The following is a 13,363-nucleotide window of genomic DNA, read 5'->3' on the forward strand; positions in this document are numbered from 1 at the left end:
TTTCGCCCTCGCAGGCTTTGGAGGTTGCATAAGAGGCCTCACCGTTCAAAGTGATAAAACAAGCCCTCCTGTCAGTCAAAGTGTTAATCTCTCTGTAGCCTCGGGACGCTCTGTTAGAATCTACCTCGATGGCTGTCCTAACAGTGAAAGTCGTTACAACTGCAGGGGCAATGATTCAGTGTTGGCCTTCACTGGTAGAGAGACACATGCCTTTGATTACAGTCTGCAGCCATTCACGGGTAAGAATTGCAAATCATCTTTTTCATCAACTCTTTCTGTCTGACCTGACCTGTCGACTGTATAAGATGAGTGCATTTGGGAAGTATGATGTCACAGTTGCTCACAATTACCAGAGAGTCTCCTCAGTGGAATGTGAATTACTGTGGCGAACATGTGATGCATGTTTCATGCATATTTGAAGGTCACCAACTCTTTTGACAACTGCAGGTTTTTATCTCATACATGTATTACATCAAAACAAATAAACTCAATACGAGGTATGCACTGAGCCACTCCAGATAAATGCTGTAGCTTTATGGGTTAGCTAGGCTCCCTTGGTCCTCTGAAAAAACATTTGAACATCAAGCTTTTTCAGCATGACATTGCTCTATAAACATTACTGAGAGCGGAGATTTACGTGGCTTTCACAGAAAGGCCCGCACGCATACACATGCATTCTCCAAAATTACACTTGACCTTGTGTGCGCTGTAGGCGGAGCGCTGCACTTTTTGCTTTGCTGTGTTTTAAAATTGAAAATGCAAATTTGAACGTGTGTGGGACAAAGTCGAGGCAAATGAATATGAGGCTCACCAAGAAGGCCGCTGGATTCTGGCCAGCTCAGCGACACAAAAGGGAACTGACAAATAAATATGTTTTCAAAAGAATACGCTGTCCACGATCAAATATCTGGCACTTTTTCTATCTCTTTTTATTATTAACAAGCTTAAAATGAAGGTCGGGATCAAGATGTATGGCATTAGATTGGCATATATTCTGAAAACTTTTTTTATTTTAATCATCATCGACTAGCTCCTAAACATCTGAAACCTTTTTTCCTGTCTCGTAAAGGGTGTTGTTAATGGAGGCACTCCATTGTGCTCTAAATGCCAAGTCTCATGTCATTTGTGGTTGTGATGTTATTTTGTGTAAAATAGAAACATTTCTGTCTACTGGATAAAAGCTATAAAAAAGTGACAGTTCTATTCATCAACACTTATGCAATTACGCTAGGTACTCTGTGCTTTCATCAAATAGAGACATTCCCTGTTAATATACCGTGGCTTCCATCCTACTTAGGTCCAGTGTTTTTTTTTGTTTTTTTTGTTTTTCTGGGGAGAGCTCAGTATTGATCATTTGACATGTCATCATCATTGTTCTCCCTTTTTTTTTTAATTTTTATTATTATTATTATTATTATTATTATTATTTTTATTATTATTATTATTTTTTTTATTAGGTCCAGTGTTTTGATAATTTTTGCTCACTTTGGTTAGTGTTGTCACTGAATGCTTTCAATCATGGGCTTTTCCTTACTTTTTATATTTTTTTCCTTACCTTTTATTTATATTTCCATCTAATATAGAATAGGATTCCAGAACTTAATATGTACTTTGCTCTGTTATTGAATGCTACCAATGGTTTGCATTTTATTAAAATTCTCTCCTGTATTTATATTTATAAACGCATAGTTTTTTTTACATCGATTCAGTGAATTGCACTTTAATCTTTGCCATGTACTTTTTTTTTTTCTTATTCCAATCCCAAACCCGTCATGCCATGTGCATTGACACATAAGAATACTTGTACAGGATCATAGCTCTGGGTACAGGAGGCTGGGCAGCATCGCCTTGGCAGAGAGGACGCAGCTGCGGCAAAGGTAATACATATTGCTGTGTGTAATTTATTGACTTGATTTACATTCCCACATTCCCCAACCAAAATGTTTCAGCCCTGCTGTGACTTAAGGCAAATGGTACTACTCCCACCTGTTGGAGTTTCTCAAGAGATTTAGGGTGAAAAAGCACTACACGGTGTACAGTATGTGAGACTCATCCAGGGCTAGTGATATTACATGTGCCTGACGCTATGAGAGATTGATAAAGCCACTATAAAGGGCATCCCAGTAAAAGGCTGTTAACCCAGAATGGCCCGGGTTCTCCCTTGTGTAATATAAAGCTGCTCATTAGTAGTGAACGATACACTGGTAGGTCTGGTGTGCTGTGACCACTGAGTGGAATGGAGGAGAGGGAGGAAAGATGTGCTAATAAATACATTAAGAACCCCGGGAAGATGCGAGGTTGGAGGATTGAGAGCCAAAGGTGAGAGCTTATGGAGGGGGGACAGCTAGAATGAAAATGGAGGAAAAAGCTGCAAAATGATTGAGTAATCATGGCAGGAGTGGAAGTGTAGAAGAAGTATTGGCACGGTGAGGAAATTACTCTTCAGTCGTAAAATAATTTGTGATTCTAGAGGTATTTTCCATTAAAGAAATGCATGTCAGACAAATGATAAAAGGTCTGCTTGACGGCATTAAAAAAAACAAAAACTGTTATACACTTTTAGTATTCTCTCCAAGTTGTTCTGCACCACATTTCGTCAACACATTGTAAATCGTCCTGGTCCAGAATAGGCGAAGACTCGTGACAGATGTACAGAAACACGACGAGATAGATGGAGACAGGAAGTGAAGAGGATGAGCATGACAGTAGACGATCCTACTGCCATGTTCCGAAGGGGAAGGCGAGTACGGCTGAAAAGGAGGGAGGTTGATTACAGTGAAATATAGCCCAGAATGAATGGGTGGCTGTATTAAATCAGCGCTGAAAAAGTTACTACTCTCATAAATAGCATTTATGCTAATGGGAGGCATGATTTAGTGGGTCTATTAAAGCATGTAAAGATGGGGGAAGCTTTTGCTTTAACCTCTTGTACTTCCAACCTGTTGTTTTGACTTGTTTTTGTATATTTTTTTGTTATCCCACATTCACCACAGTGTATTGCTCTGTGTAATGTACGCTATATGGAAAACGCTTTTAGACACACCTCTTAATTATATCCCACCAAGATAGATTAAAATTTAGTTGTTGAACCGCCCCTTTTGAATGTTATGATTGTGTTTGAACATGCTCACATGGTGTGCCTTTACTGATTTCATAAGTCAAGATAATCTTTTGATAAATTTGTATACTGTGCTTTCTTTTAAAGGAAGAATGATAATACCATTTCTAATTCATCAGTCAGGGGAGGGAATGTGAATGTCTTTTTAAAAAAAAAAAATTTTTTTTTTTAACTATTTAATAATTTTAGCTACTACAAACAGTTTTATCTAATGTACTTTTCCTCATATCCAATAATCAGCTCCATCTCTCACTTCCTAGCACCAAGCTCCGTTCCACCTCCCTCTGCAATGCAGATTTTGAATGGCTTCAGTGTCAAAGTGAGCTGGGTTCCACCCACTGGTGATGTCAGAGGTGTGATTGACAGGTACGAGTTGCGAGCCTACAAAAGAGAGCAGCCAGAGATGCCACCTGTAAAATCTATATACCTGGCGAATGGAAATTTCACAGGTAAAAACAACTGAGTAATAAAGAAAATGTAAAATAGATCATGTTTGTGTATGTTGTGCTACAAGACTTTGGGTTGAAAAAGTCTCTGTTGGGATTTGAGTAATAGCAAAAGTAGATAAACCTGCTGTTTAGTATTTTTTCATCACTTATAATCACTTTAGATTTTATTTTAAGTATTTGAACTACAACCCAAATTTTAGTTAATATGGCATTTTTTTCCCTGGGCATGTTCTTGTCACAACTTTTTATTGTATATCGGCCTTCAGTAAAAACACATCGTCGCTGTCCTTTTCACCCACTGCGCGGTCTTCCTGATAAACACAGACACACATTCTTCATCCCATACAAACTTGTTAATGTCTCCTTGGCGAGCCCCCAGCATTCGCAGACTGCCTTCATTTGGAGCAAGACACTCAAGACTTATCCCCATGATGTCATACCTTGGCATCGCTCCTTCCAACTCTCTCTCATTTTTCGATCATTCTTCACTTCATCTTCACTGACGATGATGATGACGCCGTCCGCCGCTGCTATTCGTCCCCCGTCTCGTCCACGCTTCCATGTCTCCAGGCAAATATGAAGATGAGCTTGCCCGTCCCAGTCGTTGTCAGTGTCTCCCGATCAGCTCCGTGTCCCCTCCCCTCGCTCTTTGCCAGACATAATGTCCAACCATGATAAGGCTTCTTGTTAATTTATGATGGCCTCGACATCTGACTGTGGAATCACACCAACGGCTGGAAAACAGAGAACGCAAATGAGGGTGTAATGGCAGTGGAGTGGGGCCCTGGCCTTTAATTGAATTAAAAGACGGGCGGCAAAGAGAGGGGGGGGAGGGGTGGTGGGGGGAGAGCGCGGCTCCATCAGACAAGTAGAGGTTGACTGAGGATGAGTGGGGATAACAGTGAAAAAGTGGATGGGGACAGAAAAAACAATAAAAAGGACACTCCGCTTGCCAACTGCAGTACTTCTACATAGCAACAGCGTCACAGAGAGCTGATGATCAAAGTACCTGTTGACATCAGCTTCAAGTACAAGGAACACACAAGGGGATAGTTTAATACATGTAGTCAGGCCGGCACAAATTATTTTGGTAATGTTTAGTAGCTATTGACTGAGAGCTTAGTTTTGTATAAAATATGTTTGTTTGGTAATGAAAGTTAGTGATCGTGTAATGCTACATTTGCCTGTCAGAAAAAAAAGATAAATGAATGCTTTTAAACAATTCTATTTTTTTTTAGTTAAAGATATTGTTATATTTATTATTGCTATTATTACTCCTCTATGAAAGTCACTTATCCTCTTTTCCAGGTGTGTTGTCCGGTCTCACTCCGTCCACTCAATATGTGGTCACTGTAAGTGCGTGCACTGTGACTGGCTGTACAGAGAGTCTTGGCAATGACAACTCCGATGTTACCGATTTGAGATCAGTCCTCAAAACCCCAGAGGAAGGTATGACGACAGTAAGACAAACACACATTAACTGAATGTTTTTTTCTCCATCTGTTAGCTGTAGTTTACTTTTTACTTTTTTACATTTCACCAAAGAGAGACACACACACACACACACACATCTGGTCTCCAGAGTTATTTGTACTTATATGGGGGGGGGGACAAGGAGGAGTGACAGATCCGAATGAAATAAACAGGAGCCGGAAAATGAGGACAAATGGAATGGCGTATACAGGATTGAATGAGACACTTTACAAGTGAGCAAAGGACACGTAGAATAGTTATGTCGCTTTCTTGAGTGGCACAGTAAAGGTTTTTTTTCTTCGTTTCTTAGCCTCTACATTAATCTGCTGTGGGACCAGTGTGCCTTGTTGGGGGGATAATGTGACAGTTGGGGTCAGCGCAGATGTCGCAAAAATCAATTTGAAGTAAAAGAGGGGGGAAAAAAGATTTGTATTGTTTTACACTGAATCTTGAGTTAAGATGCTGTACAGTGTTAGTTAGAAAATTAACATATCCAATAGTGCAAACACAACACACATTTAACTCACTTCCCTTAAGGTTCAGAAGGATTTTTAAACATTAAACAGTTTTAGCAATGGGACTTTGGGGATTATGGGATTATATATTTTTTATTCCACTACAGTCTCTGTCATATTCTTCTGAAACAGTTTTGTGAAAGTGTATCAGTCTAAGACATCAGGCAAATAAAGTATGCTATTCATAATATATATTTTACTTAGCTCTCGAGTGATCAAAGTACAGTATGTAGATACTGAAATTATTTTGTAATCAGGGTTTTTCCTGGCTCAAATTGAGGCACAGGTGGAATCATCCTGACTATGATGGGTGACTACCGATACCAGGTATCGTATTGGTGCCAATGCCAGTCTTATTTTAAGGTATCGGTACTCACGGCGGTGACCGATGCCATTATAAGCCGCCCTCCTGTGGCCGTTTTATGATCAGGTACAAGAAATTAGAAGTGATATGAATGCAAAGTTGCCATTAACTTCATGCAAATTTAAGAAAAAATAATATATTGGGATAGATAGGTCATTCTTTAAAATTATGTGTCATTTATGGGTGGGGAATTTTATTTACTAGTGGTATCAGTATTTGATATCAGTAGCAGTGACAACTCAAGAGTTGCGAATCGATCGGGAAAAAAGTGGTATTGAACATCCTTAATCCTGACCATGTGCCATGACGTTTATGTATTCTGTAAATTCAACTGACTCACTTTCATTTTTTTCAGGCAACATATAATAATTCCATGTTTCAATAATAAGAATAATAGTTCCAATGAGAATATGACTATTATCATGTTAAAGCATTCCTTCATTATCACATTGTCACTCAGGCTGGAGGTGGCGAGCAATTAAGGTGGAGGTGGCCACCTCAGAATTGTGTACACAGGAAAAACCCTGTACTATACAACAGATGGAAAGTTCCAGGGCCGGTGTAACAAAAGATGGGGAAGCAGCCTCGAGTTGTCCTGCCACAACACTGGCTTCTTTTGTCACACAAAATGAAGCAAATGTGCATTGAAGACAAAAACTTTTAATTTGTAATTTGAGTTTGAAATACAGTATATCTTTTGTGACACCAGTCCTTGAACATTTCTGACACACACATTTGCCCAGAACCATAGATCTTGTGAAAATTATTGGTCATTCTTTATCCTCAGTTCCTGATGCTGTTTCTGCTCCATCTGCACTGTCATCACCCTCAGCTCTTTTCGTCACATGGAAACCTCCAGCAAGGTAACATGCACACCTCAACGCACAGTTCTTTCGTCAATGCAGTACACAACTTTAGCTGCTTGTTTTTTCATGTTATACGTCAGTGACTTTCTGGGCATTTAATAGTTGGTCAAGTATGTCACATACTGGCTAATGCATGCTGGGAGTGTACAGCAAAAAAACTGAACTAAAAGTACCTTGAATATCGCACATTAGAGCGCAAACTGCCCTCAATGCTAAGCTATCCTAATTTTCATTAGTGTCGCATACACTTTTATAGATACCCACCTTTTATCGCCAATATTTATTCAATATTCATTTTGTTTTAGATCAGTACTAAAATTAAAGGGTTGTTGTTAGTACATAAATAAACAACAATGCAATTATTTGGTCTTGGTGGAGGTAATGTAATCCTACAGTACAGTATATCCTATCCTCTTCTGCTTGCATTTTTTTTAAACCTTTGGATCAATTTCCCAAATGTATGAAGAATAATTTTATAGCATATAAAAGCCAATATTTTATACAGCATTAACTACTGAATAATGTTCTTTTATAGCTCCTATCTCACTTTTTTGTGCCACTGATAGGCCCAATGGCGTCATTATGGAATACCGCCTCTATCAGAATAACCAAATGGTCTACAGCGGGGAGGGGAGACGCCACAACATTACTGGTAAGCGGAGAGCAATAACGCACGTGTGTGCCTGAGTGTGTATGCATGTCTCAGCCTCGGGACGCGGCCTTAGTGTAAAAAGAAAGGGGGAAGAGTGACGAAAAGCAAAATGGAGATGGTTATTTGCATTTGAAAGAGCAGATCGAGCATCTCTGTTCTTACCATGGGAATAGCACTTGAAAATACACACACTTGAAACAAAGAAATCGTGGCACAATTGCCAACGCACAATTTGCCTTGAAAATGTTCACCAAAGAGACTTAAAGAGGGTACAAAACACATACGCCACCACTGAGACTTGAGATGCAAATAAAGACATCGTGAGACATACAATATTTATAATATGCAGAAGCTCTCATAGGCATACGAACACACAACAGTAAGAATGTCCTCACATAAAGCCACACGAGTGACTTCATATAATGAATTTGATAAGAGTAAATTATCCCCGATCTTGAATTTAAATGTAAACGTTCAGATTCGTACTTTATACAGTGTGTGTGTGTGTGTGCGCGTGCGTGTGTGTCTATTTGGGTCAATGAATGCAAGAGACATATCATTCATACTGGTTTAATAATGTGTCTGATGTTCACACTGATTGCAAGGATTATGGACATAGTAATTATACAGTATGCACAAGAGGGGCAGTGGGCCTGTGACACACCAAGAGAAACAATCACAAAGGCAACAAGGAATAATCTGGAATATTTTAGTGCATTTATTCTGGTGCTGCAATTTGATTAATTTTGGATTTGAGAGAGTGTGGAAAACCTATCAGCATTATTGTCATTGTAAAGGCAGACTTTTGAATGCAGCTTTTGTCTTATTGCAGCAGGTGTACCTAATGTTGTGGCTACTGAGTGTAGCTTTCTTGTCATGCTTGGATTTGTTTCCTGAAACTGCCATCATTCATCCTCTGTCTGTTTCATGCTGCTTCGCTGTGCATTTCAGGGCTTGGCGTCTATACGGCTCACGTCCTGCTGCTGTCTGCATGCACTGCTGCGGGATGCACCAACAGTTCAAAGGTCACAATGTTGACCTCCCAGCTTCCTCCTGGGCCGCTACGAGCTCCAACTCTGACCTTGCTCGACTCACGGACCATTCTGGTGGAGTAAGCGCTCACTGTTGTTGACACATTCTCAAAATTCCACTTCATGAAAAAAATGGAACAGCAATAAAGGCATCTCATAGATGTGCATCAGTAGCATATACTGTAGAAGGAGCGAAAGGGCAGCAGTGCTCTGGTGACCTTCTGAAGTTGTGTTTACCATGCAGAATATTCACTTGACACACTGCACTTGACCTTTCCTCTCTAGAGGGAGGAAGATAAATCTCTTACACCTTTTACCGTCCTGGTCATTTGAAAATGTCGCTGGACATTGTGTTCGTGTTTACGAGTGTGGTGCGTCCACGACAAGCTGTTGTCACAGAAATAAATGAAAAAGACTTACAAAAGGAAGCACGAATGCAGTAGTTGCATATTTCTTCTTTAGTATTTCTTACGAGCTGAATTGTTTTAAAAATATTTAGAAACCAATCCTGTTCATTTAAAATGACTTGTCTCCATCAAGTATTAGAGTATGTATGGGATTTAACAATGTTAAATATTGCTTAAACATAATAGTTAATTAAGTTTGTATGACTGTAGAAACTGGCCGCACTTATAGTGCAGACTTTTTTGATAGTCATCTCGGACTTTTGCTGTAATTTTGTTTTTAATATGATTCAGTTTTAACACAAAAAAAAGCAGTACTGCCATTTGACCGACAGAGTAAAATACTATACCGTTTTCAGCTATAAATTCACCTGCTGTGGGAAGGAGTGTGTATTGCCTTGTTAGCACATTGGCAACAGGCAGGGGGTTGAAAGATCACATGTGGTCAATATTTCCCTATTGTGTCTGTGAGAAAGGCTGAGGAAGACAGAAATGTACAACATCTATGAGAAAAATGAAGAGCGGGAAAGGTGTAAGTGATTAATTGAGAGTTTGACGAGGAGGAAAAAAGAGGATGCAAATGCAAGCAATGTAAGGAAGTGAGGGTGAGAGACTGTGAGAAAGGTTGAGGGGGAGACTCCGGGATGAGGATGAAGCAATATCAGCGGATTTATCCTCTGCCCTCAGCTCACAATGCTTGACACAAATGCATTTATACCCGCGTGCAGAATGTTATTTGCACAGAGAAATGCTAGCTTTCCTAAACATGAAGCTTTTTGAGTATTCTAGCTGTATGTGTATGCTTTTTTTGAATGAATGGACAAACATTCTCACATACACACTCACCAGTCTTGTTGTACATCTTCCCAGAAGAAATGAATCTGTAATGCAGAAAAAAAGTCTACACACCCCTGTTTCAAAGCCAGTATTCTGTGATATTATAAAAGTGAGACCATGATAAATGATTGCAAAACTTATCCCAACATGAGTGGGGCCTGTGTAGCTCAATTGGAAAAATATATTTTTTCAGAGGGGAAGTAAAAAGAAATTACAGAAATAATTTGGATGCACAAGTATGCACAACTTTCTTTAACGGGGATGCTATGTTCAGAATTAACCAGTCCAGTAAATGGGAGTCATCAATTAACTCCTTCACTCCCAGCCATTTTCACTGAAGAAAAGCCTTCGCTGCTGGCTGTTTTATTGGATTTTGTCTGATTTTGCAAGGTCCACAGATAATTGTGTTCTATTGCTATAAAATATGGAACCTACCAAAAAAAAAAAAGATTAGAGTTTCTTCTTTCATCAAGAACAAAGTATATTTCTATCTGTTTCCGTTTTGCAGCAATTGGCATTAGAATATAGCTAAGTTTCATCATTATTCACAAACCTGTTGAAAACGCTGGGGGAAAGAGTGCGTTACAACATGGCCCCGGTTGATCTGTTATACTTTGCTTTGAACCTGCTAGCGGTTTTTGTAATAGCTACCATTGCTTTAAGCAACCTCTTCATGTCAGAAGCTGTATCAAAGCATTCTGTATGCTCTAGCATAAAAAACAACAACATAAAAAACATAAATATGTTTTTGGGAGTGAAGGACAAAGTATTAAAAAACATATTTATATGTTTTGGGCGTGGAATGAGTTAACACCAATTAAATTTCAGATGCTCTAGTAGGCTTTCCCTGACCTTTTGTTGTTGTTATGCTAAAACTGACTGTCATTTTGAACTGTTCATGATTCCCAACCTTCTTGAAAGCTCTAGTTCATTTTGAAGAAAATCAGAACTGAAACACAACTCTTCCACTACCGTGCTTGACTATAGCCATAGTGTGCAGTCTTGTATTTGCACCAAATGTACTTTTAGGAATTGTGAGAAGTTCAATCTTGGGTAAATCAGACATGAATAAAATCTCTCAATCAGATGTGGGAAAATGTGTTCTGGTCTGGTGAAACCAGGACTCAACTTCTTGGCCTCGGTTCCTAAAGGTATGTTTGGAGCAAATACAAGACTGCTCTTCACCAAAACGTTTACTAAAGCATGGTGGTAGTAGTATCATGCCTTGAGACTGTTTTGCTTCAGCTGGATCTGGGACAGCAAGCAGAGAATTATGTACTGTTTGAAATGCCAAATACTACCAGTCATTGTTAGCACAAAATCTTCAGGCTTCTGTTAGGATGCAAAAAAAAAAAAGTCTGATAAGCCTACTACATCTGAAATATATTTGGGGTTAATCAGAGGCACTACATTTTGTAAAGTGTGAATTGACTCCCATTAACCCTGGGTTTAAAATCAAATCTACTGTATAGATCTCACATAATGAAGACCAACACATTATGTTCACTTTCTTTAGGTGTAATCATGTCCCAGCTCTTTAAAACCGTCAGTTTTCCAAAACCGTTTGTACAATCAATTTATACTCCAGAATTGTTCCAACTTGCCTTTGATTGAGCTTTTCAAAAGTGGTCCTACATCACAGTGCCAATCGACAGAGTATAAATCTTATAAAGAATGTGATAGATTAGTCACAGCGGCTAATTGTGTGCTAACACACGCTCATCAGTCATCCCACAACCGGCGTTTAAAAGAAGAAACCAAGAAAGGAATTTATCACATTTTAAAATTGCCGCCCCTTTGCTATCACCCTAAAGGGAGTTGGCCTTCTTGGGGGGTTTACATGAATTTCAGATCTATTTATATTATACCTTGATGGATTATTTACTTGCTGTGTTCTCCTCGCAGCAGTTGGCATTTATCACCAAGTTCAAAATCGGCGTAAAGTAAAAATGAATCATTTTCAGTACAATTTCTACTGAAGTCCAGTTTACAGATTATAAAGATGTAAAACAAACAGATGCAAAAACTACCTTACCCAAATGAACATTTTGGAAATGGAATTAGATTTGTTTGGATTTCGATTATGATATTTCTCAGAGTCCGTCTTTTTGTTCTCAAAAGACAACATAAGTTACAACAATATCTATCTAGGGAATTATTTTTATGTGGAGGAGTCAAAGATGAAGCACATTAATCCAACAGCTTTTGATGGTAATGTGGTATGAATAACATTGCTGTTTTAATATCATGCTCATAATTTCATACACATGAATTATTATGCTGCAAACCAACACTCTGTGTTATTCCATAGTCTAATTATACAGTATGAAGCACAGTGAAAAGGCAAACTTAATAAAAAACGCAGTTGTACAGTCGTTACAAAGATGTATGTTGGTTCTTCTTTCCATCACCAGGTGGTCTCGCCCCTCTCAGCTCAACGGTGTTCTGGAGTTTTACTCCATCTTCGTCTCACAAGATGGGGCAGAGCCCACCCAAGTCCACAACAGTTCCAAACTTGTTGAAGACCACACGCTCCGCAACCTCACTCCTGGCACGGCCTATGCCGTCACAGTGGCCGTGAGTCTTTTCAATTTGTTTTGTATCCTTCCTTTCACACCGCCTCCTGAATTCTTAAATGAGTTTGTGTGTGCACTTCAGGCTTGCACAGGCGGTGGCTGCACCCGAAGCCCCGCTGCTCAGGCAGTAACTGAGGAAAGCACCCCAGAGAATGTCCCAGCACCACTGGTCGCCCCTTTGTCTCCCTATGCTCTGAACGTCAGCTGGACAGCTCCTGATACTCCAAATGGTGAGGATATACATGGCCTTTTTGCCATATATGCAAATACAGTTAGCTCCAAATATGAATATGCATTTTGCTTTTTTTTTTTTTTTGCAAGGGACATACAGTATTTTATTTTTAAGGGAAAATAATATACTGAAAGGATAATGAAGTACAATTATGCATACAATCATCATCCAGTAAAACACACATTCAAAACAGAGTGTCTCTATGTTCAGTTAGACCACGCATGGGGCTAAAACAATGCCCTCGTGTTAAATGAGAGTCATATGAATGTACATCAGGGTTGAGGTAAAAAGAGAGAGAGAGAGAGAGAGAGAGAGAGAGAGAGAAACCGAGAGGATTGTGAAAAGAGACATAGTGTCATGCAGGAAACTGACACACACTCAGAGCGAGAGGAGCGCGCACTGCCTCCCTTTGCTCCTTTAAGTGGAGGAAAAGTGCTCCCTTTTGACTGAGAAGAGAACTGCAGGCTGGAAGCGCTTCCCCTTTACAGCATCTCCTTTTCTCCCCTCTCCCTCTGTCTGTTACTTTTTAATGGCATCAAATCTACCTGCAGCCAATTTAAGTTTGTTTGCCACAGACCTGGTTCATGTACTCTGAATGAGAATTGGGGGCCTTCATGAGGATCCTAGTTTCGATTATACATCGTCTGTGTAGTGTTCTGAATTTTGATTTCAATTAGATTAAAACTTATTTAGTATTTATTTTAAATGTAACCAACATTTAGTTGAGTAAAAACACATTTGGAATGCAAAATCCTCAAATATCCATATCATTTTATCCAACACAAAATACCCAGGACTAAGCACAATATTGTGAATTATGATCTTTTTTTTTTTAACAACCTCCAA

At 39.2% G+C, this 13,363-nt stretch overlaps 1 protein-coding gene across 2 annotated transcripts in view; it reads left to right on the top strand.

The window, feature by feature from the left end:
• Window positions 1-13,363, top strand: part of ush2a (Usher syndrome 2A (autosomal recessive, mild)) — a 167,481-nt gene that overhangs the window by 60,755 nt on the left and 93,363 nt on the right. For both annotated transcript variants that reach the window (XM_077563122.1, XM_077563121.1), the window contains exons 36-44: window positions 15-239; window positions 1,797-1,877; window positions 3,379-3,567; window positions 4,876-5,016; window positions 6,707-6,782; window positions 7,352-7,437; window positions 8,389-8,548; window positions 12,124-12,286; window positions 12,368-12,515. In XM_077563122.1, coding sequence (XP_077419248.1) covers window positions 15-239; window positions 1,797-1,877; window positions 3,379-3,567; window positions 4,876-5,016; window positions 6,707-6,782; window positions 7,352-7,437; window positions 8,389-8,548; window positions 12,124-12,286; window positions 12,368-12,515 — 1,269 coding nt within the window. The remainder of the gene's footprint in view (window positions 1-14; window positions 240-1,796; window positions 1,878-3,378; window positions 3,568-4,875; window positions 5,017-6,706; window positions 6,783-7,351; window positions 7,438-8,388; window positions 8,549-12,123; window positions 12,287-12,367; window positions 12,516-13,363) is intronic.

This window comes from Vanacampus margaritifer, chromosome 4, assembly GCF_051991255.1.
Source record: "Vanacampus margaritifer isolate UIUO_Vmar chromosome 4, RoL_Vmar_1.0, whole genome shotgun sequence".
Taxonomy (NCBI): domain Eukaryota; kingdom Metazoa; phylum Chordata; class Actinopteri; order Syngnathiformes; family Syngnathidae; genus Vanacampus; species Vanacampus margaritifer.